At 52.0% G+C, this 25,970-nt stretch overlaps 2 protein-coding genes and 3 non-coding genes across 5 annotated transcripts; 1 reads left to right on the top strand and 4 right to left on the bottom strand.

The window, feature by feature from the left end:
• Window positions 1-1,074: 1,074 nt before the first annotated feature.
• LOC125120772 (skin secretory protein xP2-like) lies at window positions 1,075-2,034 on the top strand. The gene has a single exon (XM_047769201.1). The coding sequence runs from the start codon at window positions 1,075-1,077 to the stop codon at window positions 2,032-2,034; it is 960 nt and encodes a 319-aa protein (XP_047625157.1).
• Window positions 2,026-8,335, bottom strand: LOC125120771 (uncharacterized). Its single transcript, XM_047769200.1, has 3 exons — window positions 8,279-8,335; window positions 7,607-8,091; window positions 2,026-2,557 (listed from the first exon to the last, which is right to left on the bottom strand). Exons 1-3 carry the CDS (start codon window positions 8,333-8,335, stop codon window positions 2,179-2,181), a joined length of 921 nt encoding a protein of 306 aa, XP_047625156.1. The 3' UTR covers window positions 2,026-2,178.
• Window positions 2,097-2,188, bottom strand: LOC125121720 (small nucleolar RNA SNORD116). Its single transcript, XR_007133588.1, has one exon. It is a non-coding gene; the product is annotated as a small nucleolar RNA SNORD116 (small nucleolar RNA).
• On the bottom strand, window positions 4,695-4,785 carry LOC125121724 (small nucleolar RNA SNORD116). The gene has a single exon (XR_007133592.1). It is a non-coding gene; the product is annotated as a small nucleolar RNA SNORD116 (small nucleolar RNA).
• Window positions 7,276-7,367, bottom strand: LOC125121719 (small nucleolar RNA SNORD116). Its single transcript, XR_007133587.1, has one exon. It is a non-coding gene; the product is annotated as a small nucleolar RNA SNORD116 (small nucleolar RNA).
• Window positions 8,336-25,970: the final 17,635 nt, after the last annotated feature.

The raw sequence follows: 25,970 nt of genomic DNA, 5'->3' as shown, positions 1-25,970 counted from the left end.
GGGTTTCCACAAGGAGGAAGGGCCACGCTGGCGCCAGGGGACCAGGGCCCCTCCACCTGGAGACCCGCACTGCATCGGGCTTCCACGGCTCCCCAGCCTCCCCGGGCCTCCCCTCTTTCTGGGTGTCTGCAGCCACACGGACCCTGCGTGGGGGCCGGGGGGGGGGAAGGCACGGCCTGCACAGAGGCGTGCCAGGGGCAGAGAGAGAGGCCCCGGCATTCTCCCACGTCCCAGGGCCCCAAACATGGATCCCGAAGGCCGGCTCCCCGCCGCCCAACACAGCAACAAGGTGCCCCCCGGAGGCACGTTCAGGGCCACTGCGGCTACCGGCTCCACACCCCTGACACGACCGGGAAACTCAAACCCCTGGCACCTCCTCTGCCTCAGGACTTCCGCCAGGACTCACAGACCCTTCGGAAAACCTCTCGCTACCTTTGTTCTCTCCTCTCCCCTCTCTCCCTCTCTCGCTCGCTCTCCCTCTCTCTCTCTCTCTCTCTCTCTCTCGGTCCCACCCGCTGTCACCCTTTCTCTGGCGACCACGTGCGCGCGCCTTAGGTTTCTCTCCTTGGCTGGGCCCATCCGACGAAAGATCAGCCACTTGCCCTCAGAAGAGTCTGTCCCTGCCAGCCGGGTCTCCAGGAACCCCAGCACGGGAGCACTGATGCTACCCTGCCCTGACGAAGGGTGACGGCCACCAACTCCCCTTGACCTCTCCGTAACGCGGAATCCCCTCAGCGCCCGTAAGACCCCCGAAGCCGTTCCCGTGCCCACCAGTAGGGAGAAACCCCCTGACCAAGACGTGGTCGCTACCCGGCGGTTCCTGCCGCCCACAAGCCCGTCCAGTCGACACACACCAACCGGGACACCCAAGGCGGGCGGGAGACAACGGTCAAACCCCACAGGTCGTGGGACATTTCCCCAAACAGCCGGGACTCCTGAATGGGCCAGGCCTTCCAGGCCTCAAGCCCGGGCTTCCTGGCAAGCACGCGGGCCGGGTCATCAAAGCCCTCCGTCGCTGGCGGGGCCAGGGCACCGCCACCGCTGCCCAAGCCCAGGCCTCCCGTCTCCGCGCCCATGAGGCCGCCCGCGGAGGACGGACACCCGCCCCTAGCAGCCTCCCAGGCAATGCACATGAGTGAGGTGCCTGGGCCTGTCGCAGGGCGGGTGACCTGGGCGAGGTCAGCGGCCGGGGTGGCTTGCTGTGCCGGGCAGACCACCCACTGCAGGGCGTCCAAGGGCTCGGCATCGCAACCTCCAGTGAGGGAGGACCGTGCACCGGGAAGGACTCCGACCCGTGGCCTCCCAAAGGACCCCTCACGGTGCGGTCACCGCGCGGCCAGGGAGGCGGCTGCCTTCCCCAGACCCCTACGGGGAGCCACGCCTCCCAGAGGAGAGGCCACATGCAAGACCGGCCCCGCCCCTGCCCGCGCGGTCCTTCCCTACCCGGGCCTCCCACAGCCGCTGACGCCATGCCACTTGAGGCCAGGGCACCTCCTCCAGAGCCCCTCGCCCATCCAGACGGGCCTGTCCACCCACGTCCCCGGCAGGCTCCCTCTGCCCGCCTGTCGCTCACCACTTCAGGTGCCCCCATCTCGCCACCCAGCCCCAGCCTCCGGGCCAACATCCCTGGACGTCCCAGGGGAGCGCCCTCAGGGTTTCCCAGGCTCCGCCCTCCCAAGAGCCCCCGCTACCACAAGACCCCTGCAGCAGGGGGCCCTCAGGGGTCCCCAGAGCAGAAAGAGAACACTACCCTGCCGGGATCCCGTCTCCCACAGGAGCCTGAGAAGGGCGCCGGGCTGGGCCAGGACGCCCCCTGGGACCCTAGGGCCGCCCACTTGCCTCGGGTGCCGGGCCCAACTTTCGGCCCACGGGACGGCCTGGGAAACCCCCCAAGGCCGGCGGGAGGCCGCCCGGGATCTCCAGCACGCTCGGGCGCGCGGCCTCTCCCCCGAGGCCAGCGCCGGGCGCCGTTCCCCATGCTTCCTGGGCCCGGCCGGCGGCCGCCTTCCCCAGACCCACCCGAGTGGCTGCTGACACACAAAGGCGCCGAGGCCCAGGGACCCTCCCCGCCCAGCCCCCGGTGGCAGCCACGTGCTGGACCTCAGTTTCGATGAGGAGACGGTAGTGAGTTCTCACTCATTTTGTTCAGATTTCCAAGGAATGCTTTAGAGGGAGTCATCATCGATCCGAGCACGGGCTGCGCCGCCAGAAGGCACATTCACCGCCTCCGCACCTGGAGATCCAACCCGCTCCATCACGGCAGCGTTTGGGGGCGGGCCCAGACAGACGAGCCACTGGGCAGGACGGGACGCTCCCCCCCTCACGCCCCCGGAGCTGGCCTGCCGGGGCCAAAGCCCGCGAGAAGCGGGGGTGGCCCGGGGCTCCCGACAGACGAGCGCCCCAAGGGCGAGTTCTCCACCACTGAGGACAGGGGCCGCTCACCATCGCCAGGTCTCCACAGAGCCGCGACAAGGACGGCACGCCCACTGGTCTGCGGGAGCTCCTCGGCCTCGCTCGGTGGCACGCGACAAGATCAGCGGTCCGCCACGCTGCTCTCCTGGGTCAGGGCGAGAGGAGGGACACACAACCACAGGGTTTCCACAAGGAGGAAGGGCCACGCTGGCGCCAGGGGACCAGGGCCCCTCCACCTGGAGACCCGCACTGCATCGGGCTTCCACGGCTCCCCAGCCTCCCGGGCCTCCCCTCTTTCTGGGTGTCTGCAGCCACACGGACCCTGCGTGGGGGCCGGGGGGGGGGAAGCACGGCCTGCACAGAGGCGTGCCAGGGGCAGAGAGAGAGGCCCCGGCATTCTCCCACGTCCCAGGGCCCCAAACATGGATCCGAAGGCCGGCTCCCCGCCGCCCAACACAGCAACAAGGTGCCCCCCGGAGGCACGTTCAGGGCCACTGCGGCTACCGGCTCCACACCCCTGACACGACCGGGAAACTCAAACCCCTGGCACCTCCTCTGCCTCAGGACTTCCGCCAGGACTCACCGACCCTTCGGAAAACCTCTCGCTACCTTTGTTCTCTCCCTCTCTCTCGCTCTCTCGCTCGCTCTCCCTCTCTCTCTCTCTCTCTCTCTCTCTCTCTTCTCTCTCGGTCCCACCCGCTGTCACCCTTTCTCTGGCGACCACGTGCGCGCCTTAGGTTTCTCTCCTTGGCTGGGCCCATCCGACGAAAGATCAGCCACTTGCCCTCAGAAGAGTCTGTCCCTGCCAGCCGGGTCTCCAGGAACCCCAGCACGGGAGCACTGATGCTACCCTGCCCTGACGAAGGGTGACGGCCACCAACTCCCCTTGACCTCTCCGTAACGCGGAATCCCCTCAGCGCCCGTAAGACCCCCGAAGCCGTTCCCGTGCCCACCAGTACGGAGAAACCCCCTGACCAAGACGTGGTCGCTACCCGGCGGTTCCTGCCCGCACCCAGCCCGTCCCAGTCCCGACACACAACACGGACACCCAAGGCGGGCGGGAGACACGGCTCAAACCCCCACAGGTCGTGGGACATTTCCCCAAACAGCCGGGACTCCTGAATGGGCCAGGCCTTCCAGGGCCTCAAGCCCCGGGCCTTCCTGGCAAGCACGCGGCCGCCGGGCCTCATCAAAGCCCTCCGTCGCTGGCGGGGCCAGGGCACCGCCACCGCTGCCCAAGCCCAGGCCTCCCGTCTCCGCTCGCCATGAGGCCGCCCCGCGCAGGACCGGACACACCGCCCCTAGCAGCCTCCCAGGCACTGCCACCTGAGTGAGGTGCCTGGCCGCCCACTCCCAGGCGCGCGGTGACCTGGGCGAAGCGCCCCGGGCGGGTGGCTGCGTCGGCGCCGGCAGACCAGACCCACTGCAGGGCGTCCAAGGGGTCGGCATCGCACCCTCCAGTGAGAGGCAGACCGTGCACCGGGAAGGACTCCGACCCGTGGCCTCCCAAAGGACCCCTCCAAGGTGCGGTCACCGCCGCGGCCCAGGGACCTGGCGGCTGCCTTCCCCAGACCCCTACGGGGAGCACGCCCCCAGAGGAGAGGCCACATGCAAGACCGGCCCCGCCCCTGCCCGCGCGGTCCTTCCCTACCGGCCTCCCACAGCCGCTGACGCCATGCCATTGAGGCCAGGGCACCTCCTCCAGAGCCCTCGCCCATCCAGACGTGGGCCTGTCCACCCACGTCCCCGGCAGGCTCCTCTGCCCGCCGTCGCTCACCACTTCAGGTGCCCCCATCTCCCACCCAGCCCAGCCCGGGCAACATCCCTGGACGTCCCAGGGGAGCGCCCTCAGGGTTTCAGGCTCCCGCCCTCCCAAGAGCCCCCGCTACCACAGACCCCCTGCAGCAGGTGGCCCTCAGGGGTCCCCAGAGCAGAAGAAAGAGAACACTACCCTGCCGGGATCCGTTCCCACAGGAGCCTGAGAAGGGGCCGGGCCTGGGCCAGGACGCCCCCTGGGACCCTAGGGCCGCACACTTGCCTCGGGTGCGGGCCCAAAATTCGGCCAGGGACGGCTGGAAAACCAAGGCGGCGGGGGAGGCCGCCCGGGATTCCAGCAAGCTCGGGCGGCGGCCTCTCCCCGAGGCCCGAGCGGGCGCCGTTCCCATGCTTCCTGGGCCCGGCAGGCGGCCCCCTTCCCCAGACCTCACCCGAGTGGCTGCTGACACACAAAGGCGCCGAGGAGGCAGGACACCTCCCGCCAGCCCCGGTGGCAGCCACGTGCTGGACCTCAGTTTCGATGAGGAGACGGTAGTGAGTTCTCACTCATTTTGTTCAGATTTCCAGGAATGCTTTAGAGGGAGTCATCATCGATCCGAGCAAGGGCTGCGCGCCAGAAGGCACATTCACCGCCGGGAGAAAGTCCATAGGCAGGTTGGGGGGGGCCAGAGACGAGCCACTGGGCAGGACGGGACGCTCTCCCCCTCACGCCCCCGGAGCTGGCCTGCCGGGGCCCAAGCCCGCGGAAGGGGGTGGCCGGGGCTCCCGACAGACGAGCGCCCCAAGGGCGAGTTCTCCACCACTGAGGACAGGGGCCGCTCACCATCGCCAGGTCTCCACAGAGCCGCGACAAGGACGGCACGCCCACTGGTCTGCGGGAGCTCCTCGGCCTCGCTCGGTGGCACGCGACAAGATCGGGTCTCGCCACGCTGCTCTCTGGGTCAGGGCGAGAGGGCACACACACCACAAGGGTTTCCACAAGGAGGAAGGGCCACGCTGGCGCCAGGGGACCAGGGCCCCCCCACCTGGAGACCCGCACTGCATCGGGCTTCCACGGCCCCCAGCCTCCCGGGCCTCCCCTCTTTCTGGGTGTCTGCAGCCACACGGACCCTGCGTGGGGGCCGGGGGGGGGGAAGGCACGGCCTGCACAGAGGCGTGCCAGGGGCAGAGAGAGAGGCCCCGGCATTCTCCCACGTCCCAGGGCCCCAAACATGGATCCCGAAGGCCGGCTCCCCGCCGCCCAACACAGCAACAAGGTGCCCCCCGGAGGCACGTTCAGGGCCACTGCGGCTACCGGCTCCACACCCCTGACACGACCGGGAAACTCAAACCCCTGGCACCTCCTCCTCAGGACTTCCGCCAGGACTCACCGACCCTTCGGAAAACCTCTCGCTACCTTTGTTCTCTCCCTCTCTCTCCTCTCTCGCTCGCTCTCCCTCTCTCTCTCTTCTCTCTCTCTCTCCTCTCTCTCTCTCGGTCCCACCCGCTGTCACCCTTTCTCTGGCGACCACGTGCGCGCGCCTTAGGTTTCTCTCCTTGGCTGGGCCCATCCGACGAAAGATCAGCCACTTGCCCTCAGAAGAGTCTGTCCCTGCCAGCCGGGTCTCCAGGAACCCCAGCACGGGAGCACTGATGCTACCCTGCCCTGACGAAGGGTGACGGCCACCAACTCCCTTGACTCTCGTAACGCGGAATCCCCTCAGCGCCCGTAAGACCCCCGAAGCCGTTCCCGTGCCCACCAGTACGGGAGAAACCCCCTGACCAAGACGTGGTCGCTACCCGGCGGTTCCTGCCCGCACCAAGCCCGTCCCAGTCACGACCACACACCAACCGGGACACCCAAGGCGGGCGGGAGACACGGCTCAAACCCCCACAGGTCGTGGGACATTTCCCAAACAGCCGGGAATCCGAATGGGGAGGCCAGGGCCTCAAGCCCGGGCTTCCTGGCAAGCAGCGGCCGCGGGGTCATCAAAGCCCTCCGTCGCTGGCGGGGCCAGGGCACCGCCACCGCTGCCCAAGCCCAGGCCTCCCGTCTCCGCTCGCCATGAGGCCGCCCGCGGCAGGACCCGGACACCCGCCCCTAGCAGCCTCCCAGGCACTGCCACCTGAGTGAGGTGCCTGGCGCCCCCTCCCCGCTCTGCCCAGGCCCCGCGCGGTGACCTGGGCGAAGCGCTCCACGCGGCGCGGGTGGCTCGCTGTGCCGGGGAGACCACCCACTGCAGGGCGTCCAAGGCTCGGCATCGCACCCTCCAGTGAGAGGCAGACCGTGCACCGGGAAGGACTCCCGCCGTGGCCTCCAAAGGACCCCCCCAAGGTGCGGTCACCGCCGCGGCCCGGACCTGGCGGCTGCCTTCCCCAGACCCCTACGGGGAGCCAGCCCCCAGAGGAGAGGCCACATGCAAGACCGGCCCCCCCCTGCCCGCGCGGTCCTTCCCTACCGGGCCTCCACAGCCGCTGACGCCATGCCACTTGAGGCCAGGGCACCTCCTCCAGAGCCCCCCGCCCATCCAGACGTGGGCCTGTCCACCCACGTCCCCGGCAGGCTCCCTCTGCCCGCCTGTCGCTCACCACTTCAGGTGCCCCCATCTCGCCACCCAGCCCCAGCCTCCGGGCCAACATCCCTGGACGTCCCAGGGGAGCGCCCTCAGGGTTCCCAGGCTCCCGCCTCCCAAGAGCCCCCGCTACCACAGACCCCTGCAGCAGGTGGCCCTCAGGGGTCCCCAGAGCAGAAAGAGAACACTACCCTGCCGGGATCCCGTCTCCCCACAGGAGACTGAGAAGGGCGCGGGCCTGGGCCAGGACGCCCCCTGGGACCCTAGGGCCGCACACTTGCCTCGGGTGCCGGGCCCAACTTTCGGCCCACGGGACGGCCTGGGAAACCCCCCAAGGCCGGCGGGAGGCGCCGGGATCTCCAGCAGCTGGGCGCGCGGCCTCTCCCCCGAGGCCAGCGCCGGGCGCCGTTCCCCATGCTTCCTGGGCCCGGCAGGCGGCCGCCTTCCCCAGACCTCACCCGAGTGGCTGCTGACACACAAAGGCGCCGAGGCCCAGGGACCCTCCCCGCCCAGCCCCCGGTGGCAGCCACGTGCTGGACCTCAGTTTCGATGAGGAGACGGTAGTGAGTTCTCACTCATTTTGTTCAGATTTCCAAGGAATGCTTTAGAGGGAGTCATCATCGATCCGAGCACGGGCTGCGCCGCCAGAAGGCACATTCACCGCCTCCGCACCTGGAGATCCAAGTCCACACGGCAGGTTGGGGGCGGGCCAGACAGACGAGCATGGGCAGGAAGGGACGCTCCCTCAGCCCCCGGAGCTGGCCTGCCGGGGCCAAAGCCCGCGAGAAGCGGGGGTGGCCCGGGGCTCCCGACAGACGAGCGCCCCAAGGGCGAGTTCTCCACCACTGAGGACAGGGGCCGCTCACCATCGCCAGGTCTCCACAGAGCCGCGACAAGGACGGCACGCCCACTGGTCTGCGGGAGCTCCTCGGCCTCGCTCGGTGGCACGCGACAAGATCAGGGGTCCGCCACGCTGCTCTCCTGGGTCAGGGCGAGAGGGCACACACACCACAAGGGTTTCCACAAGGAGGAAGGGCCACGCTGGCGCCAGGGGACCAGGGCCCCTCCACCTGGAGACCCGCACTGCATCGGGCTTCCACGGCTCCCCAGCCTCCCGGGCCTCCCCTCTTTCTGGGTGTCTGCAGCCACACGGACCCGCCGTGGGGGCCGGGGGGGGAAGGAAGGCCCTGCACAGAGGCGTGCCAGGGGCAGAGAGAGAGGCCCCGGCATTCTCCCACGTCCCAGGGCCCCAAACATGGATCCCGAAGGCCGGCTCCCCGCCGCCCAACACAGCAACAAGGTGCCCCCCGGAGGCACGTTCAGGGCCACTGCGGCTACCGGCTCCACACCCCTGACACGACCGGGAAACTCAAACCCCTGGCACCTCCTCTGCCTCAGGACTTCCGCCAGGACTCACCGACCCTTCGGAAAACCTCTCGCTACCTTGTGTCTTCCCTCTTCTCCCTCTCGCTCGTCTCCCTTCCTCTTCTCTCTCTCTCTCTCTCTCTCTCTCTCTCTCTGGTCCCACCCGCTGTCACCCTTTCTCTGGCGACCACGTGCGCGCGCCTTAGGTTTCTCTCCTTGGCTGGGCCCATCCGACGAAAGATCAGCCACTTGCCCTCAGAAGAGTCTGTCCCTGCCAGCCGGGTCTCCAGGAACCCCAGCACGGGAGCACTGATGCTACCCTGCCCTGACGAAGGGTGACGGCCACCAACTCCCCTTGACCTCTCCGTAACGCGGAATCCCCTCAGCGCCCGTAAGACCCCCGAAGCCGTTCCCGTGCCCACCAGTACGGAGAAACCCCCTGACCAAGACGTGGTCGCTACCCGGCGGTTCCTGCCCGCACCAAGCCCGTCCCAGTCACGACCACACACCAACCGGGACACCCAAGGCGGGCGGGAGACACGGCTCAAACCCCCACAGGTCGTGGGACATTTCCCCAAACAGCCGGGACTCCTGAATGGGCCAGGCCTTCCAGGGCCTCAAGCCCCGGGCCTTCCTGGCAAGCACGCGGCCGCCGGGCCTCATCAAAGCCCTCCGTCGGCGGGGGGGAGGGCCGAGGCAGCCCAGGAAGAGGCTCGCTCGCAGAGAGGGGCCGCGGCGAGGAGGACAACGCCTAGCAGCCTCCAGGCACTGCCACCTGAGTGAGGTGCCTGGCCGCCCACCTCCCCACTCTGCCAGGCCCCCGCGCGGTGACCTGGGCGAAGCGCTCCACGCGGGCGGGTGGCTCGCTGTGCGGGACCGACCCACTGCAGGGCGTCAAGGGCTCGGCATCGCCAATAACAAACCTTCATAGCCTTCCTCAAAAGTCACAATCCCACCCCCTTGATCGGTTCCCTTTCGCACTTTCTAAGCATAGATCCTCCGCCGTGCGCTCATAACTGCCTCTAGTTTCAAAGCATTTCACAAGGGGATGTAACTACTATGTTCCTGCCCTCACAAGTTCCTCTTTTTGGATTATTTATATCCTTCCCCCGTTTCACCCACCCTCCCTCTGGACAGCGCTCAATACAATTCATTTATTTGCCCTCTAATAAATTCTGCGTGGTAAACAAGTGGTAAAGGTGAGAGAGGGGGTGGTCGATACAAACCCCTGAGGCGTAAAAAACAACGAGCAGTAAAAAGACAACAAACCGGGCTTGCTTCTGTACCGGGAGCATTCAAATGCACCCCGCCGTTCGCAGCCTCTCGCCATTACCCCTCTTGGGTCCCACATATCCTAATGACTATCCCGACCTAACCCCCCCCTCCTACGGAATATTCCTCGACCCGAACGACTCATCCGTCAATTCAATACCACTTCCCTGCTACCTCCTTACTCAACATTATTTATACAAACCTGACCCAGGTACGCTGCCTTCCTCCTACGCTCCTTTTCCTGCGTTCGCCCCTCAAACACTGTATCTACGGCCGAATACAGCACTTCTATCTAACCCCACAAATTATTCCCCTTCGTCTCCCCCCGTGTCATACTCCAGTGTACAGCATCGAGACGCGTACAATGGAAACCGGACATAAGAAGCTTACGCCCATACATTCTCCAAAGTATCATCCGGTTGGGACACAACTCGCTTCATCAAAATAAAACCGCCCTTTCTATGAACTGCCAGTACCACGAACACCCACCACCACTCTATTCTTCAGCGCTTTTTCCTGTAGTCCAACTGACCTCTTCACCTAACGCCGTCACCAACAGAACCGTTATTCGGCCGCTCCTTATTTTTCACCCCTATTGTCCTCGTGACTTGTTCCGCCACCCCTTCTTCCCCTCCTTCGCCCCACTATTCTTCTTCTTCTCTTGCTTTCTCCCTGAGCCCCGCCATCCCCCCCCCCCTCCCCACCATTCTCTTTTCTCCGTACCGCCGCTCTCTCGCGCTATTGGAATTGTAACGTAGCTGGTAACGCCCCCCAAGTTCTTCCTGCCCATTCTACCAATCTGTCACTTCATGTCACATCCTGCACCCTAGTAAAACTACTCCTGCGCCTTAGTCTCTCATAAACGCCTGGTTTACAACGGCCACCCAACGCCGACTTGCTCCCTCTTCACTTTCTTACTCGCTTACCCCCTCGTCCTTCAGTTCTCCTCTTCGTCTCCTTTATCCCCCCTTCCCTCCTTTTCCCCTATCCGATCCTCTCCGGCCCCTCTCCCCCAGCCTCCCCCAATCCCACCTCCCCTTTCTTTAACATTAGTCTTTTCCATTGCTCTTCTTAGTGATTTAGACTCTCTTTGACGTGGTTTCGCTTCTGAGCTTCACAGAGTACCCAGCCTTCTGTAAGGAGGAAAGAATTACCACACGGGCGTCTCATGCCTACACATATACAATAGTTCCTAAATGAGGTCTGACGGGGTCGAAAGGAAGCATACACCTCAGTGTGCAAATTAGTTCGTCTGATTACCCATGCCCGCCTTAATTCGACCCGGCAGCCCACAAGTTAGAGCTATTTACACTAATAAGCCTGACACAGATAATTCATTCCGCCGAGCGCACACAACACAGATGACAAACTATTACCATAAGCCTAAATAATCCTGCCATCACCTGAGGCCAGGCTTCTCACCCCTGGGGCACCAAGGGGTCCTTGTCAACACTAAACTCAGCACCCCGGAAATTCAACCACCACGATTTTAGAGAAAAGCTATGCCTGTGTAACACCTCAAGCGCACAGTCGCAGCCAGACATAAAAGGACATCGTCCTCCATCCGCTGGCGGTATTCTTACTAAAACAAAAACTACGAAGTTCACGAAAACAATCATCTTTCAAAAACGACTTTAAAAGAGACTACCGGCATTCACCGCGTCTTACCTGCTACACGAGTAGCAAGAACCTTCACCCGCGTCAACCTCCCCTCTACCCCCCCAAGGGAAGGAACTACCCCCAGTTCTCTCCTAATTGACTTGGATTTCTTGCTTCACGTTTCTTCCCATTCGGCCAAGTAGGCACTTACGTCTCCTCTTGTTTCATCCATTCCCCACAGAAGGTTTCGCTTCCTTTACGCCGCGGGGAAATTATGAAGAGCACTATCAAACGACGCTCAGATGCAATAAAAGTATGCTCCTCACTCGAGCTGTCCAGCGCCCCCAATTAAAATTTCCGACACAGTTAACTCCCTAAAACGAGTCGGATGAAAAATCGGGAAGTCTAAATGCGGACAGTGTCTAATCTAACATCTTATTATCAGTATCGGCCGCTCCCCTCCTAAGGTATCTTTTACACAACCTTCACGAGACCCGAAGTTGTCGATGAATACGGTATACTTCAGCTGATTGAAAATTACAACAATACCCACAGATCCACAAGCGACCAGGCCCCCCCTGAGACGAACACGGAGGTACAAGACAAACCGAAGCTCGGCCCGGGGTAGAACCCCCCTCCTCTACGCACCTGCTTCTACGCACCGCCCTCAATCTCGCATGACTTCAAACGATCGTCGATTATCTGCTAGCCTCACACCGTAGCCGTATTTGATCTTGCGTCGCGAGACTAGTGCACTCTGGCGCCTCCCAGCCACATAAACCCCTAGTGCGGAATAAAACATTGCAATATCGACTATTTAAAGCCCCCACCCTCCTTTCTTACTCCTTCTTTTCCAAGTCCCTATTTAGGATTCGCTCCTTATTCCTTTTCTACTTTCGCGCACTATCCCCACATCCTCCCACTTTTAGCCCCTCCCTAAAGTATAAACTAGCCGGCTCGTCCATCTAAGTTCCGACCCCGCCTCTACTCCGGATCCCTCTCCGTTCCCCTCCCCGCGCATTTTTCCCTAGTGTGCTTACTAGCCGCAGTCTGAAACGTTAAGGCCGCCACCCTCTACTTCCAATAAAGTGGTCTGAAGGGACCAAAAGCGCGCTATTACTCCGCCGTCACCTCAAATGTTTACTTTTTCTGCTGGACGCAAAGTATTCATTTCCCTCCACAAAACTCCAGATCTTACATTACTCATTCCCTTCCTTTTACTTCACCTTATCCTAAAAAGGCCGGCCCGCGCCTCCCCCCCCCCTCTCCCTCCCCCCCCCCCCCCCCTCCCCCCCCCCCCCGTACCTGCTTGTTGGGCCCTGGCGGCGCTGCGCACTTTTGTTGTTGTTTGAGAGAGATGCAGCACTATTCACAATAGCCGGACATGGAAACAACCCAAATGTCCATCGACAGATGATTGGATTCGGAAGAGGTGGTATTATACCACATTGGAATTACTCCTCAGCCATAAAAAAAGAATGACCATAATGCCAATTTGCAGCAACAGGATGGAACTAGAGACTCTCATAGTGAGTGAAATGAGCCAGAAAGACAAAGACAAATACCATATGCTATACTCATAACTGGAATCTAATATCAGCACAAATGAAAATTCATCCTCAGAAAAAGAAAATCATGGACTTGGAGAAGAGACGACTTTGTGGCGCCTGATGGGAGGGGGAGGGGGGAAGAGTGGGAGGGATCAGGAGCGTGGGCTTACTCAGACACAACTTAGAATAGATTACAAGGAAAATCCAGCTGAATAGCATGGAGGAACTTTGTCTAGATACTCATGTTGCAACAGAACAAAGGGTGGGGAAAAATGTAATTGTAATGTGTACATGTAAGGATAACCGACCCCCTTGCGTACAGTGAGAAAATAAAAAATATATAAAAAAAAAAACTTGACCATTTAAAAATAATCTTGAACATCATAGGTTTATTTTAATTTCCAAAACCGGAAATGACTTAAATATTTACCAACAGATGACATGGATAAATACCTCCATGATATATGCTTTTCTTTCCCTTTGAACAATGGAACTATTTCTGTCAGCAATTGAGAATGAATTAAATTATGATCACACAAAAAATGATGAGTCTTGGCTCAGTGAAGTAGTCACACAAAAAAGAGTATATATAATATGATTTTGCCCTAATATAATGTTCTAGAAAAAGAACTAATCATAGTGAGCAGTTAAAACAGACGCTGCTTGAGATTATACGCTTGGGGTGGGAAAAATAGGACCAGGGATCACACAAAAAAAGACAAAAGAAATTTGAGAGGACTGGCCGTATTCATATATGATGTGGTCTGGATGGTGCATGGGTATATACAAATGTCAAAAACTTATCCAATTGATAATTTAAATGTGTTGCAGTTGTCAATATTCCTTCAATAAGCTGCTTCTTAAAAAATTTTTAGCAACAGTTGCATTTGGAGTGTCATGGGCATGGGATCCTTCTCTACAGCACAAGGAACGTGTGATGGATCGAATGGAGGATAATTGAGAAACAAAGAATGTATATATGTGCCAAAAATGGGTCATTTTCTGTTCAGCAGAAATTAGCAGGGCATTGTAAATCAACTACAATGAAAAAATACACTACAGAATGATTAAAAAACAAGATATGGTCACATACCACACAATGGACTATTACGTAGTCATAAAAAAGGAATGAAATAATGGCATTGCAAGCAACATGATGGAAATAGAATTATCATGCTTAAAAAAAGTTAGTCAGACGTCAGACACAAAACATGATATGCATCACTTAGAAGGATACAATGTGAACTTATTTGCAGAACAAAACTAGAAAACTGACTCACAGACTTTGACAAAACTTCTGGTTACCAAAAGAGACAGTTGGGGGCGGGCTGGTGGGTTTTTTGGGTAGAATGCTGTAAAATTATGTCGTATGATGGGTAAACAACTGTAAATATAATAAATTCAAAAAAATTTAAGGGCATTCCCATTATACTGCAGAGGGTTGGGACTTGCATTTGTCTCCATGAGGATGCATGTTCAACCTCTGGCCTTGCTCCAGTGTGTTAAGAATCTGGGACATTGCCGCAAGCCACAAAGCATAAGTCATAGATGAGGGCCTGGATTCGGATTGCCGTGGGCAATGGCACAGGCCCTCCGATTTGACCCCAGCCCAGGAATTTCCAATGCCAAAGGTATAGCCCTAAACCAAAAATAAGAAAATGACAAAAAAGTTAAAAATGTCATAATTCTAGTACTTGTCCTGTTTTCTGTCTTAAATACGATCTACGGAAGTTTATTGCTCATAGGTTTCCTGAGAGTTCCTGAAACCTATGCAGTGAGAGCTAAACATGAGTTTCTAATTAATTTAAGCATAATTCATTATAAAAAAAGATATAAATCCCTGGGTAGTGATTGGATTCCCTTCTGGCTGACCCAGGCTGTCTTGATTTCTGCTTTTGTCGTCGGGGCTCTGTCGATACATCAAATGGCTCTGCACTATTGGCTCCCCCGCTTGATAAATCTGACGAAGAGGCTGAACGCTGCACTTTTGTGTTGTAACCAGCATATTAATACTTAATCTCAGAAGATTTCTCTATTGCACATAGTTTGTCACGAGTTAGCCATAGTCACTTTATTTCTTCATAAAAGTTTAGCTCCACATATCTGCAGTCCTTATATCCCTCCTATCCCAGCAGGAATTTCTCTAGGAACTTGTTTCTAAGAAAGATGTTTTCACCAAAACCAAAGGAAGTAGTAAGTTAGAAGCAAAAGCAATGAGGGACAAAAAACAAGAATGTTGACATGGAGATTCTTAGGGCAGAAAGATATGAAATTCAGCTGCAGAGAGTGACTATTAGAATCAATAATCCTGAATTATTATTATCTATTATTATTATTATATATTACCTGCTATCTACAGTATATTATTATTATATTAGCCAGATTACTCCTCGCTTTTTAGGGACCACACCTGCCAGGCATATGGAAGTTTTCAGGATAAAGGGTTTAGAGTAAGAGCTACAGCTACCAGCCTACACCACAGTCCACAACAAGGGATCTGCAGCCATGTCTGCAACCTACACCCAAAGCTTCATGGCAATGACTAGATCCCCAACCCATGGAGCGAAGGCCAGTGATTGATTGAAACTTCATTCCTCTGGATAATAGTGGATTCATTTCCACGCACAACAAACAGGAACTGCAGTAATCCTGAATTTAAAAGTTGAGGACAAGGCATGTTAAAACATGCGTCAAAGGTGAAGAATGAGGTTGCGGGCTGGGGAGATTGTCTAGAACAAGCTATGGGTTCTTGACTTTGTGAGCTGAAGGAACTTGCTAAGTGGCGTGGAGTTGGCAGGTGTAAATGTAAAGAGACAAGTGGAGAGACACAGTGCTCTCTGCATCCCCTGTCTTCCTTGGTTTGGTTCTATAATCTGCCAACTCATTGCCTTGTTCATCTTTCTGAGTGGTTGGAAGTTTGGGTCTCATTTCTACTTTTATTGGTTATGAAATAAATTAGAGAAATTTTAGTTCATCTGAAAAGGGTTTTCCCTATGCATCATATAACATGATGCTGTGCCCACCTTCCAAACGCATGAACATGTCCGCAGAGGCACACCTTGGTCAGAAACTTGAGGGGCTGTTCTGGTTTACTTGCTAACAACTGTAGAATAGAAAGCAGTTCCCCAACCTGGCTTGCATCAAGGACACTAGGGGAGCATGTTTTAAAAATACCAACTCTGGGTGCTGTAATGCCCAGGATTCTGACTTAGTACACTCAGTGGATTTGGGAATATTATAATCGATTCACGTAGCTTGTCCGGTTATGTATATGCTGTGATTTTAATGTTTAGCAATGCATAGTAGCACTTAAACTGTGGAAATTAGAAATAAAAACAAAGACCCTGGAGTTAACTATGAATCTCACAGATTACAGCCTGCTGTAGACAACATAGCTGGTCGTGTTCCAGGAAGATTAAAATTGTTGCCCAAACTGGAGGTTGCCAATCTCACCTCAAATACTTGAAGGAGAGGAAGAGGCCCCATCATGTTTGTTCAAAGATATTCGCTTTATACTAGTTGAACATCTGGGCCTTCCTGTATCTACATAAATGGAGAAAATTGGACCCATATGGAAAAAACACGAAACGAACCTGCTATTGTCATCATGTATTTTCATGGTGTGGTATAAGAGAAAAGGGAATAGATACATTGAAGTAGGACAGATGTTTATGCTGAAGAGAAATGGAAGAAAAGGCAGTTGTACTTAATTTTAGGAAAAACAAAAGGAATCGGAAAAGACTCAAAAGGCCCATTTCAGGCAGAATTTAACAATTTTTCTTTCCGAAAAGCGCTTTCTCCGGCTTTGTCAGTTGTATTGATGGACATTACAGAGGACTCAGACCCTAGATTGTGTTTGTTACTGCCTTGCTGGCTTTACTTTAGAGTGACTTACCTTATAAAAGGACAATCCGACGTCCCTACCTGTTTGTTCAAGGACCCCCCAAAATTGTTCTTTCATTGTTTTTAAATGGTGGGGAAAACTCAAAGATGAGTGCAAGTTCATGATGGAAAACTCTATGAAATCCAAACATTAGTATCTCTAAATGCAATTTGTTGGAAAGCAGCAGAGCTCATTCATTTATGTTATCCCGGCTTGCCTTATGATGACAGAACTAAGGTAGCTACTCAAAGACCGGTGGTGGCCCTGCCATGCCTGTGGAAACATCCTTCTGGACCTTTACAGAAAAAAAAAAATTGGTCTTGTAGATTATAAGCTCCTTGAGTAGGAAGTGTATTTCAAATACCTATATCCTAATAAGACATCTAATAGAGTGCTCAGCACTGATAAACTTCTCAATAAATGTTAGAAGGATACGTTTGAAAAAAAATGACAAACGGGAGTGTCCACTGTGGCTAAGTGGGTTAAGAGCCGAACCATGGTGCCATGGAGGAGGCAGGTTTGAATCCCCAGCCCTTGGTCATGTGGGTGTCAGGAATTCAGCATTGCCACAAGCTGCAGGCACAAGTCTACAAATGTAGCGGCTCAGATGTCAGCACATTGCCCATGACCATGCAATAGGGCTAGCAGCTCCATGCTCTGATTTGGAGCCCCTACCTGGGGAACTTCCACTATGGCTTCAAGGTGTAAGCTGAAAAAAGAAAAAAAATTAAGAAAATTTTTTAAAAAAAAATGACAGTAAAAAAAGAAAAAAATGAGCTGCATTGTTGTCCCTGCCGCAAATAAACCCAGGGACTTTTACTCAGAGGACTCAGTATGAGACATACATTTTTTGAATTGAAATTCAACCATCTTTCATTTTAAATCAGGGTGTTTCTCAACTCAACATGCAATCAAAACCACTTGGAAGACTTGCATAAATACGATTCTGAGGCTCTGCCCAAGGTCTCTGTTCAGTAGGTCTAAGGGCATAGCCGTAGGAACTTTCATTTCTAGAACTGTTCCAGGTCGACAGGACCGGCTTCGCCTGCCATAGTGCCAGGGCCCAACTTTGAAAAAATCACTGGTTTCATTACCACCTTCCCCATCAAATCAGTGAACATCAGAATCACCCAAGGAGGCCTGTTAAAAATACCGAATTTCTAGGTGTCCTCCTAATCTTCTGATTCAATACATCTGGGCTTCGGCCCTGGAGAGCCTGGGAATCTGTGTAGTTAAGCAAGCATCCAGTGTATTACTGGGATTTCTGAGGGTGCCTTTTGGGGATTCAAAGGGTTGTAAGCAGTCCTCTGAGAAGTGACTGTTCTGATACTCCATATAATACTGCTTTAGTTATAGAGCATTACATTCATGGTGTTTATAAGAGATCATCTAGCTTGCTAGTTTGTTTTCACAGCTCAAATAGCACAATGGTAGGATGACAGTATGACGGTTTAGGGCGAAGAGGAACAGCTGAGCTAAATGAGTACTTATTCATGGGGATGTGTCTAAGTTAGAGCTGTTTACGGCCGACAAATTTGCCTTCTGGTTAATGGGCCCACAATTGAAAATATTGATGCAAGTCTAATATTGGCTTTTACTTCCTGGAGGAAAAACTACATAATCCTACACTGACTACACTATTTCATTAAATTTTCAGTTGCTGTGAAAGTTAACGGGAAAAATCCTTTTCCGTTTTTTTTTTTAAGGGTAACACTGTGGCATGGAGTTCCCAGGCTAGGCGGTCAAAATGAGAGCGTACAGCTGTCAGCCACAGCCACGAGCACCAGCAGCCCACATGTTGTGGGATCTGCCGAGCCTTGGCTGCAACCTACAACTTCGCTCATAGCAACGCTTGATCCCCAATCCAATGAGCGAGCAGGGATGTACTGGCATCCATTATGATACTAGTAGGATTTGTTTTTGCGAGCCACAATAGGAAAATCCTGGAATAATCCTTTTCGTGGAGCATAATGACAAAAATAGTTTTTACAATGACAAAATGCCAAACTCTAGGAACACCCTGTAACACTTTATGTACAATTTTATTTCTGGCAGTGTGTGTGTGCTCACTCTACAGAAATTTTCAGCAGTTGTGTAATGATAATGACTGTTGAAGGATGATATTACTATTTATAAGCTCATGTCAGCCTGAATTAGCCACAGAGAAATCCATGTCCACCTGGGGTGGACCCCACCTGCTGAACAGGTCTGGGTGTCAGGGCAGTGCTTCCACCCGAAATGCATATATTTGAACAATGTATGTCCTGTCTACTATCCACATTAATAAACGCAGTGGGAAACAGAGAAGGGGGGACGAGGCACACATGAAACAGTGCCACGATAGTGCGAATTTGGAGTCCAGACACCCAGTGTGCGGACCTGAGCTGTGTGATTAGAATGACCTCAAGAGAGTCACAATACACACAGCTTTAGCTGAGCTTCTCATCACCATAGAGATTGAAGGGGGTTTTGTTAGTACCAAATGATTCGTGTATGAGTGATTCTTAAACCAAGACAGCCATTCCCCAATTATAGGCATGTGAAGTGCTCCACTAATGTATTCATTAATAGAAACACGCACGAATCTTGTCTGAAAGTCTGAAAACACGGCCTGGTATTGGCTATGTAATTGGACAGTTTGTTGAGTACAACTTAGAGAGTGAAATGAGAGAAAGAAAGTATATTGGTTGAAATGTAAATTGTATAATGTTTACAGAGCAGAAATGGAAAGAAGAAAAAGGGAGCTCCCAATGTGGACTCCGGCAAGTTAAGGACCCAACATTATCTATGCGAGGATGCAGGTTGTCCCTGGCCTCGCCCAGTGTGTTAAGGATCTGGCATTGCCACAAGCTGCAGTATTTAGATTGCAGGGGTATTCTGTGCGGGCTCAGATCCAGTGTTGTGTGCTGTGGTTGTATGTAGGCTGCAAACTGCAGTTCACAATTGACCCTAGCCCAGGAACTGCCATATGCTGCAAGTGAAGCCATAAAAAGAGAAAAAGAAAAGAAATGAAATGAAACAAAGGTACATGGTTTTGTGGAAGGGCTCATTGCTTTTTCAGGAGTATTGGTTTAGAGAGTCATGGTTCGCAAGTTTAGATGTAGGAATTCCTTTTTTAAAAAAAACTCCTGTGACATGTAAAAGATAATTTCATTATGTCATATTAGAAAATTTAGAGTCTTAAATGGCATTTCAGTCCACTCTAGATCTAAAGAGAGCGCTAGAAAAATTTTTATTAAGCTATGTTATTCGGAGTTCGCAGTGGGCCTCATAGAGGTTAAGGATCAAGTGTTGTCCTGCTGTAGGCTTCAGGTTACTGCCATGGGCTCGGTTTTCGGCATCCATCCCTGACTGGGAACTTTGAATGCTTGGGTATGGGCCAAAAATAAATAGTTATTGTCCAAGAAAAGGGAAAAAAAGGAGTATGGTTATAACTCTATTTGCAAGTTGATATTTCTGTAGCCTGCAATGCGGATTGCATTCATTCAATCCTTGCTGGGTTACGTTTTCGCTAAGCCACTGAAGGGGGTTTGTACAAGGAAAGACAGAGTGTACAATATGTCGCCGCCTAGTGCCAGGATGCGCTCTGAACAATGGAAAAGATTTCGCGCAGGTGCCTTTTGAATGTGAGATTATAAGATGGCCCTCAGGAAGAACAAAAAGTACAGATTTGAAAGTATTTCTGTATTTGTAGGTATTTGGCTTAATATAGATTCATGTATCAAAACCCATCAGTCCATGTGTTTTATATTAAAAGGATGGTTGCTGGGAGATGAGATAACTGTGCAACGAGACATAGTCCATAGCCCCCAGGAACTTCGGTTTTAGTGGGAAGACAGGCACATAATGGGCAGTTATGGGGTGATGACCAGAACCTAAGGCGACTCATGTGGAGAACACAGCCTGGAACTAAGTCTTAGGGGGGCTTGTGAAAATGGAAGCTTGGTCAGAAAGAAGTGACATCTATGTGAAGTTGAAAGGTCAAGGAGGAGGTGGAGCCTTTGAAACCTACTTTTGCGACTGATCCAGAAGAATGAGCTAATCAGGTGCTGCTCTCAGTAATTTGAAACCTAGGAATGAGCTGCAAAGATCATAGTATAGGGGGTTGTTAAGACAAGAGGGAAGAAGAGATGGGGATTGCCCAGTGACCATGTTCTAGGCTCAGTCATGAAAAGCTGAAGCCCATGAGCAGAGGGATGGAAGTAAGTTATCAGGGCACAGGAGTGGAAGAGGGTGGTTTGGAAGGAGAGGGGTCTGACTTGCCTTGGGGGCATGCCTCTAGTCCAATTTCCACAGCTACCTGGACTGTTTACTATTATTCCTGATTTGGCTTCTATGAGATCAATGCTCGAGGAATCTATCTGTACTTGGATCAGGTGGGTTGAATGAGTCTTTGTGCTTTATGAATCAGAGATCTTTTCCTTTTTGTTTCCTTTGTCTGTAGTTTTCTAGGGGACCACAGTGCCATATGGCAGTTGATAGAGGCTTCTCCCAGGCTGGGCGGTCTGACCTCAGAGCTGTTAGCCGCCGGCTCACACCAAGAGCCACAGCTTTAATTGTGGGACTGATAGCTAGCAATGCTGCAAACCTACACTCATCAGCTCACGCACAACCGCAGATACCCTAAAAAGACGCACCATGAGCAAAGCCGGGATCAAACCCACAACCTCATGTTCCTAGTCAGATTGTAAACACTGAGCCAAGAATGGGAACTCTGTGGATCAGAAGATTTGTTGAAATGCATGTAGGAAGCCAGCCAGGAAAATCCCTGGTTGACTCTGAACAGTCTGGTGCTCTCTATGCCCAGGTTGCAGAAGTTCAGATACGCAAATGATGCTTCTGATTGGTCAAAGCCCTGCACACCCCGCCGCTGAGAGAGCCATGCCTATGTGGGAAAAAAGTAGGGAACTTCTGAGGCCCCTACTCAGGACAGATCACCCCATGTCCCTACCAACCTCTTGTAGTAAGAAAAAACTTTAACCGAAAAATTAAAATTAATAAAATAAATGCGAATATACAGAAGCAAGAAAACAGTTTTAAACAAGCAAAATAATAAAGTGTAGTTATAAACAAAGTCAAGGAGATTATTCCCTCAGTGATGTAAAAGTATTCTGAGCATATCCTTGAGCCATTTTGTATATACTGAAAACCGCAAGCGGGATGCGAGCAAGAAATTAACTACATATGATCAGACCGATAGACATAACATCAAACTGTTCCAATTACACAATTCTGAGAAAGAGAACTGGCTTCAGGGGAATTGGGAACAACCTGACCTGGAACTGTAAATAATACCACCAAAAAGATGCTGATCACACCACCACTATGACCAGTTCAAGATATGTCGGAGAAAACTGTGCTGTTCTACACACAGGCCAACCCTACCCACATGCATGCACCTAAAATTCCCCTTTAAAAAAACTGGGTTTGGTGACCCTTTGTGGGCAAGGGATTAGTTCTTTGGGACAGAGTCTCCTTCTCCCAAGGATTGCATCTTCCTCACCATTAAAGCTATTTTTTCCTGTTAGACTACTAGTCTCTCAGTATTGGATTCTTGAGCACAATGAGCAGCCCGGAACTGGAGTTTGACAGACCAGTACCATCTTGTCGGACCTGCTACGTCTGCCGGTGGGTTCCAGAGACTCTTCTGCGCACTAGTGGTTCACTGAGAAAGCAGCACTTTCCATCTATCAACTGAACGGAAAATTGCCTGGCTGTAACCCTGAGGTTTGGCTTCTGCTCCCACGGTTAGTACAGAACCATGGGCATTTATTTTTTTTTTTTTTTACCACTTTCTAGAATGAGCCACTTTGTTGCACACACACCATTTGCTCTCAGAACTTTTAAGCACATCATCATGCCCTTGGTCTTGATGCATGCTTAGTGGTTACTGGAATTGCCAATGACTCTACTTCAATTTGATCTTGAGAGTCAACCCTCTCAAAGAAGGCAGGTCCATTCCAACCGCCCGGTGACATTGTTGCACAACGTCTCATAAGACCCTTACAAAGCTCACTCGGAGATAAAAACCTGAGCACCACTATTTTTCCCAGTGTCAACTTGGAGTGATACCAATTTGATTAGGTCTATTTAGGATACACGAATATTCTAAAATGTATAAAGGTTATACGATTTGAGTTTTGTCTTCTGAAAATGAATGAAGCAAAAAGCGTAATCACTACAAATGATCACTGCATGAGCTGTCACTGAAGTGGGGGACATGGATAAGATGGATGGAGGTGATGCTCTGCCACGATCGAGACACAGAGAGAAGCCTAATGGGAAACTCCAGTGGGAAGAGTTATTTGCAATCAAACCTTCGTCTTTGACAAGAAGGCGATAACCCCTACTAACATGCAAACCGGATTCTGATTAATCCACATGCTGACCAGATTTTAGAGCCAGTGGACGGGACAAAGATTGTCAGGTACCAGAAGCTATGTTTTCTTTTTGAAATAATTTGAACATCCTGAGATAATCAGGAAAACAACTTCTCCTCCTACTCCACACACGACCAAAACTTGGTAGATTACAAACATATAAGCATGAACCTGGGACACACCTTGCCCCATCAACTTATACCGTATGAAGCAAAAATTCTAACTACAACAGGCTTCAGCAGCAAGCTTTTTCCATAATCCCATAATTTCTTTTTTTCTTTTTTTATTTTTTTTTGTCCTTGGCTTTTTCGGGCCACACCCTCGGCAGCAGGAGCAGTTCTCAGGCTAGGGGTCAATTGGAGCTGTAGCTGCCGGCCTATGCCACAGCCACAGCCAACACAGGATCTAAGCCGCATTCTGCGCAACCACCACGCAAAGTTCACGACAATTGAGATCCGTTAACCGATCTTGAGCAAGGCCAGGGATCGAGCCACAACATCATGGTTACTAGTAGATTCGTTTCCACGTGTGCCGACTACGGGAAACTCCAATCCATAATGTCTCTATTTGCCGCCACTCGCCAAATAACGCAAACCATTTTCTCGGCCCCACATGCTTCTGTTCTCTAAACTGAATTCGCCTTCGCTGTAGCTTACTCTGCAATATGCGCCAACTTTCCCACTGTCCCACACGTTCCACCTAAGCCACCAGAAAACTGACATCTTCGACAGTCTTTTCTGTATGTGGTCTAACAGAATCTGGTTTGTTTGTTTTGATTGTCAGTTGTTTTGTTTTGTGTGACGCAGCCTTTTCTCCTTGTTCCTGTTTACTCTGTTAAAGAGTTCTCCACGTTCCATGTAAAGGCCGTCGCATTATTTTATGCTCTATAGCAATAAGTTTCACACCAAATCAATTTTTCTATCTGTTTGATCTGTCAAGTGCTATCCTCCCTTTCCGCTAAGATCTTCGTCCTGAGAGAGGCTGCAAAAAATGAGTTTTATTGGTATTCATATGGAGTTCTAAGATTCTTTGATAGATCGCTGCAAATGGCTAACACCTCTCCCGCCACTTAAATAAGTTGTTGCATATGCTATGGTCCACAACCAGAACTGGGTATTTTTACTATTCTACAGTACACACAATGTCACATTTGTTCATAACATGAAATCTTTTTTTCTCTTACAGTAGCTCTCTGCTGGACCTTGACCTGTACAACCAACAAAATTTGCCTAGAAAATGGACAAGCCATTTTCTCAGTTTCTCCAGGTACTTCATTAGAACTCTCTCATTTTCTTGAATTCGCCGATGACAACTTGATAGTGGTGTCATAAACCAAATTCAATAAGGCAGTTGCCCTCTGAGTGATGATGTGGGGTGGGGATTATCACACACTAGAGGTGACACACATATAAGCATATTGAAGAGGCAGGAGGTCGGACACATCTATTGAATTTGTAACGAGGGGTTGTGATTCTTTACTGAGGAGAAAAGGGCGGAAGTAGTAACTTTCTCTGATTGATCCTGGAGAAGATAACTGCACAAGGAATTGAGATGCTGGGGATGGTCATGAGTAGAGAACAGGTCGGTACCTGCATAGTCCTATTGTAGCTGAGGCCCTTTGAGGCATCAGTGATGAATGGGTTGACCTCCTTGATAGGAGGTCAAGATCAGCATACATTGGAAACAGAACAGAAGGGGTTTGGGCAGGGTGATGGGCCACAGTTTGTCTTAAATGGTTTGATATGAGACTAGTGTCAGCCTTTGCCAAGGAAAGCAATTTCTATGAGACCAGCCTAGTGGTCAGTATAGCAATAAGGAATTTATAAGGTGAAAGAATCAAGAGGATATCTTTTGGCTTTGGGCAGTAGTATATTCTGATATGAGGACAAATCAGCTGCCTGATTTTTTCTGTTTTTTAATGTTTTATGCATAACTATTATAGACATATCCTAAGCTAAGGAGGTTATTTTGGGGGGGGTTGCCTGTTATTTCTTCACTGAAAAAGAGTTTCTCAAAGGCCAAAAGAACCAGAGCTCCTGATTATCCTGTTTTGACATTAATGTATTCTGGAGAATTTAGGAATTTAGTTTTCTGATTAAAGTGACAATTTGAATGAATATAAAAAGCCACACCAATTTAAGTAAAATTGCTGGTGGTAGACACAACAATAGCCCCGCATTTGTCTTATCTCCCTTTCTTTGTTTGTGTTCTTGCTTATGGAATTTCATTACACCTTCCTGACTCTAACCAAGGGAAAAAATAATTTAAGCTTAAGTTCTGGCTTATTTTGGCTGGATGTTCTTTTTTGTTGGAAAAATATTTTAAGGCTTCCCTCCATTAGGCAGGAAATTTATAGTAGAAAAATTGCTTTTATTTTGGCATTAGGAGGACCTGGCTGGGTAGACATTTAGGCTGATCACTTAGTTCTGAAATTTTAGCAGAAATAAACAAGAGGATTAGTTGAATGTAATTCACGTGAGTTAAAAAAAAATAACATTTGAATTTGCGATTTCAGCTAGCTCAAATAGACCTTCTAAAATGTAATCATTTTTGGAGTAAACAGTGATTCCAAATGGATTCCTTCTGCTGACAATTTGCAAAATTTTCCTATGCTATGTCAATATTTCAAATATATTGAGAAGTTTATAAGCATCATTGATCTGACTCAAATTGCCCTGAAACGTAGGTGGGGTCTTTTAAATTTTGAGAACTATCACAGATTGAAAAGAGAAGGGACACCAATTTGGAATATAAATGAATGTCCTGATGTCTCCTAGGTTGGAACTGTAGTTATTTTGCCCTTTCCCCTAATTTGCTTTCCTTTTCCCTTTTGAAAGACTTTTCAGCATTCTGTATAATTTCACAAAACATTACATGAAGAAACCCTCCAAGTACCCAAAATCAGCTTCAAGAATCAAACCCCATGGTGAAGTGGGTTAAAGGATCTAGCATTGCTGCAGCTCTGGTTGTAGGTTGCAACTGTGGATCAGATTTGACCCCTGGCCTGGAACTTCCATATGCCATGAGTGTAGCCAGAGTTAAAAAGAAAAGAAAGAAAGGAAGGAAGCGAAGGAAGGAGGAAGGAAGGAAGGAAGAAAGGAAGAAAGGAAGAAAGAAAGAAAGGAAGGAAGGAAAGGAAGGAAGGAAGCGGGAACGACAGGACAGGAAGGAAGAAGGATAG

This window comes from Phacochoerus africanus, chromosome 2 (assembly GCF_016906955.1).
Source record: "Phacochoerus africanus isolate WHEZ1 chromosome 2, ROS_Pafr_v1, whole genome shotgun sequence".
Classification (NCBI taxonomy): Eukaryota; Metazoa; Chordata; class Mammalia; order Artiodactyla; family Suidae; genus Phacochoerus; species Phacochoerus africanus.
This window is presented reverse-complemented; position numbering and strand designations above follow the sequence as displayed.

Coding starts and splice junctions, on each gene's coding strand:
- LOC125120771 (XM_047769200.1), bottom strand. CDS start 8,335: ATGGGCCCAGCCAAGGAGAGAAACCTAAGGCGCGCGCACGTGGTCGCC. Junction 8,092..8,278: donor ACGTGGTCGCCAGAGAAAGG/GTGACAGCGGGT, acceptor CGGTCGTGTCAG/GGGTGTGGAGCCGGTAGCCG. Junction 2,558..7,606: donor TCTGTGGAGACCTGGCGATG/GTGAGCGGCCCC, acceptor GCCCTGACCCAG/GAGAGCAGCGTGGCGGACCG.
- LOC125120772 (XM_047769201.1), top strand. CDS start 1,075: ATGAGGCCGCCCGCGGAGGACGGACACCCGCCCCTAGCAGCCTCCCAG.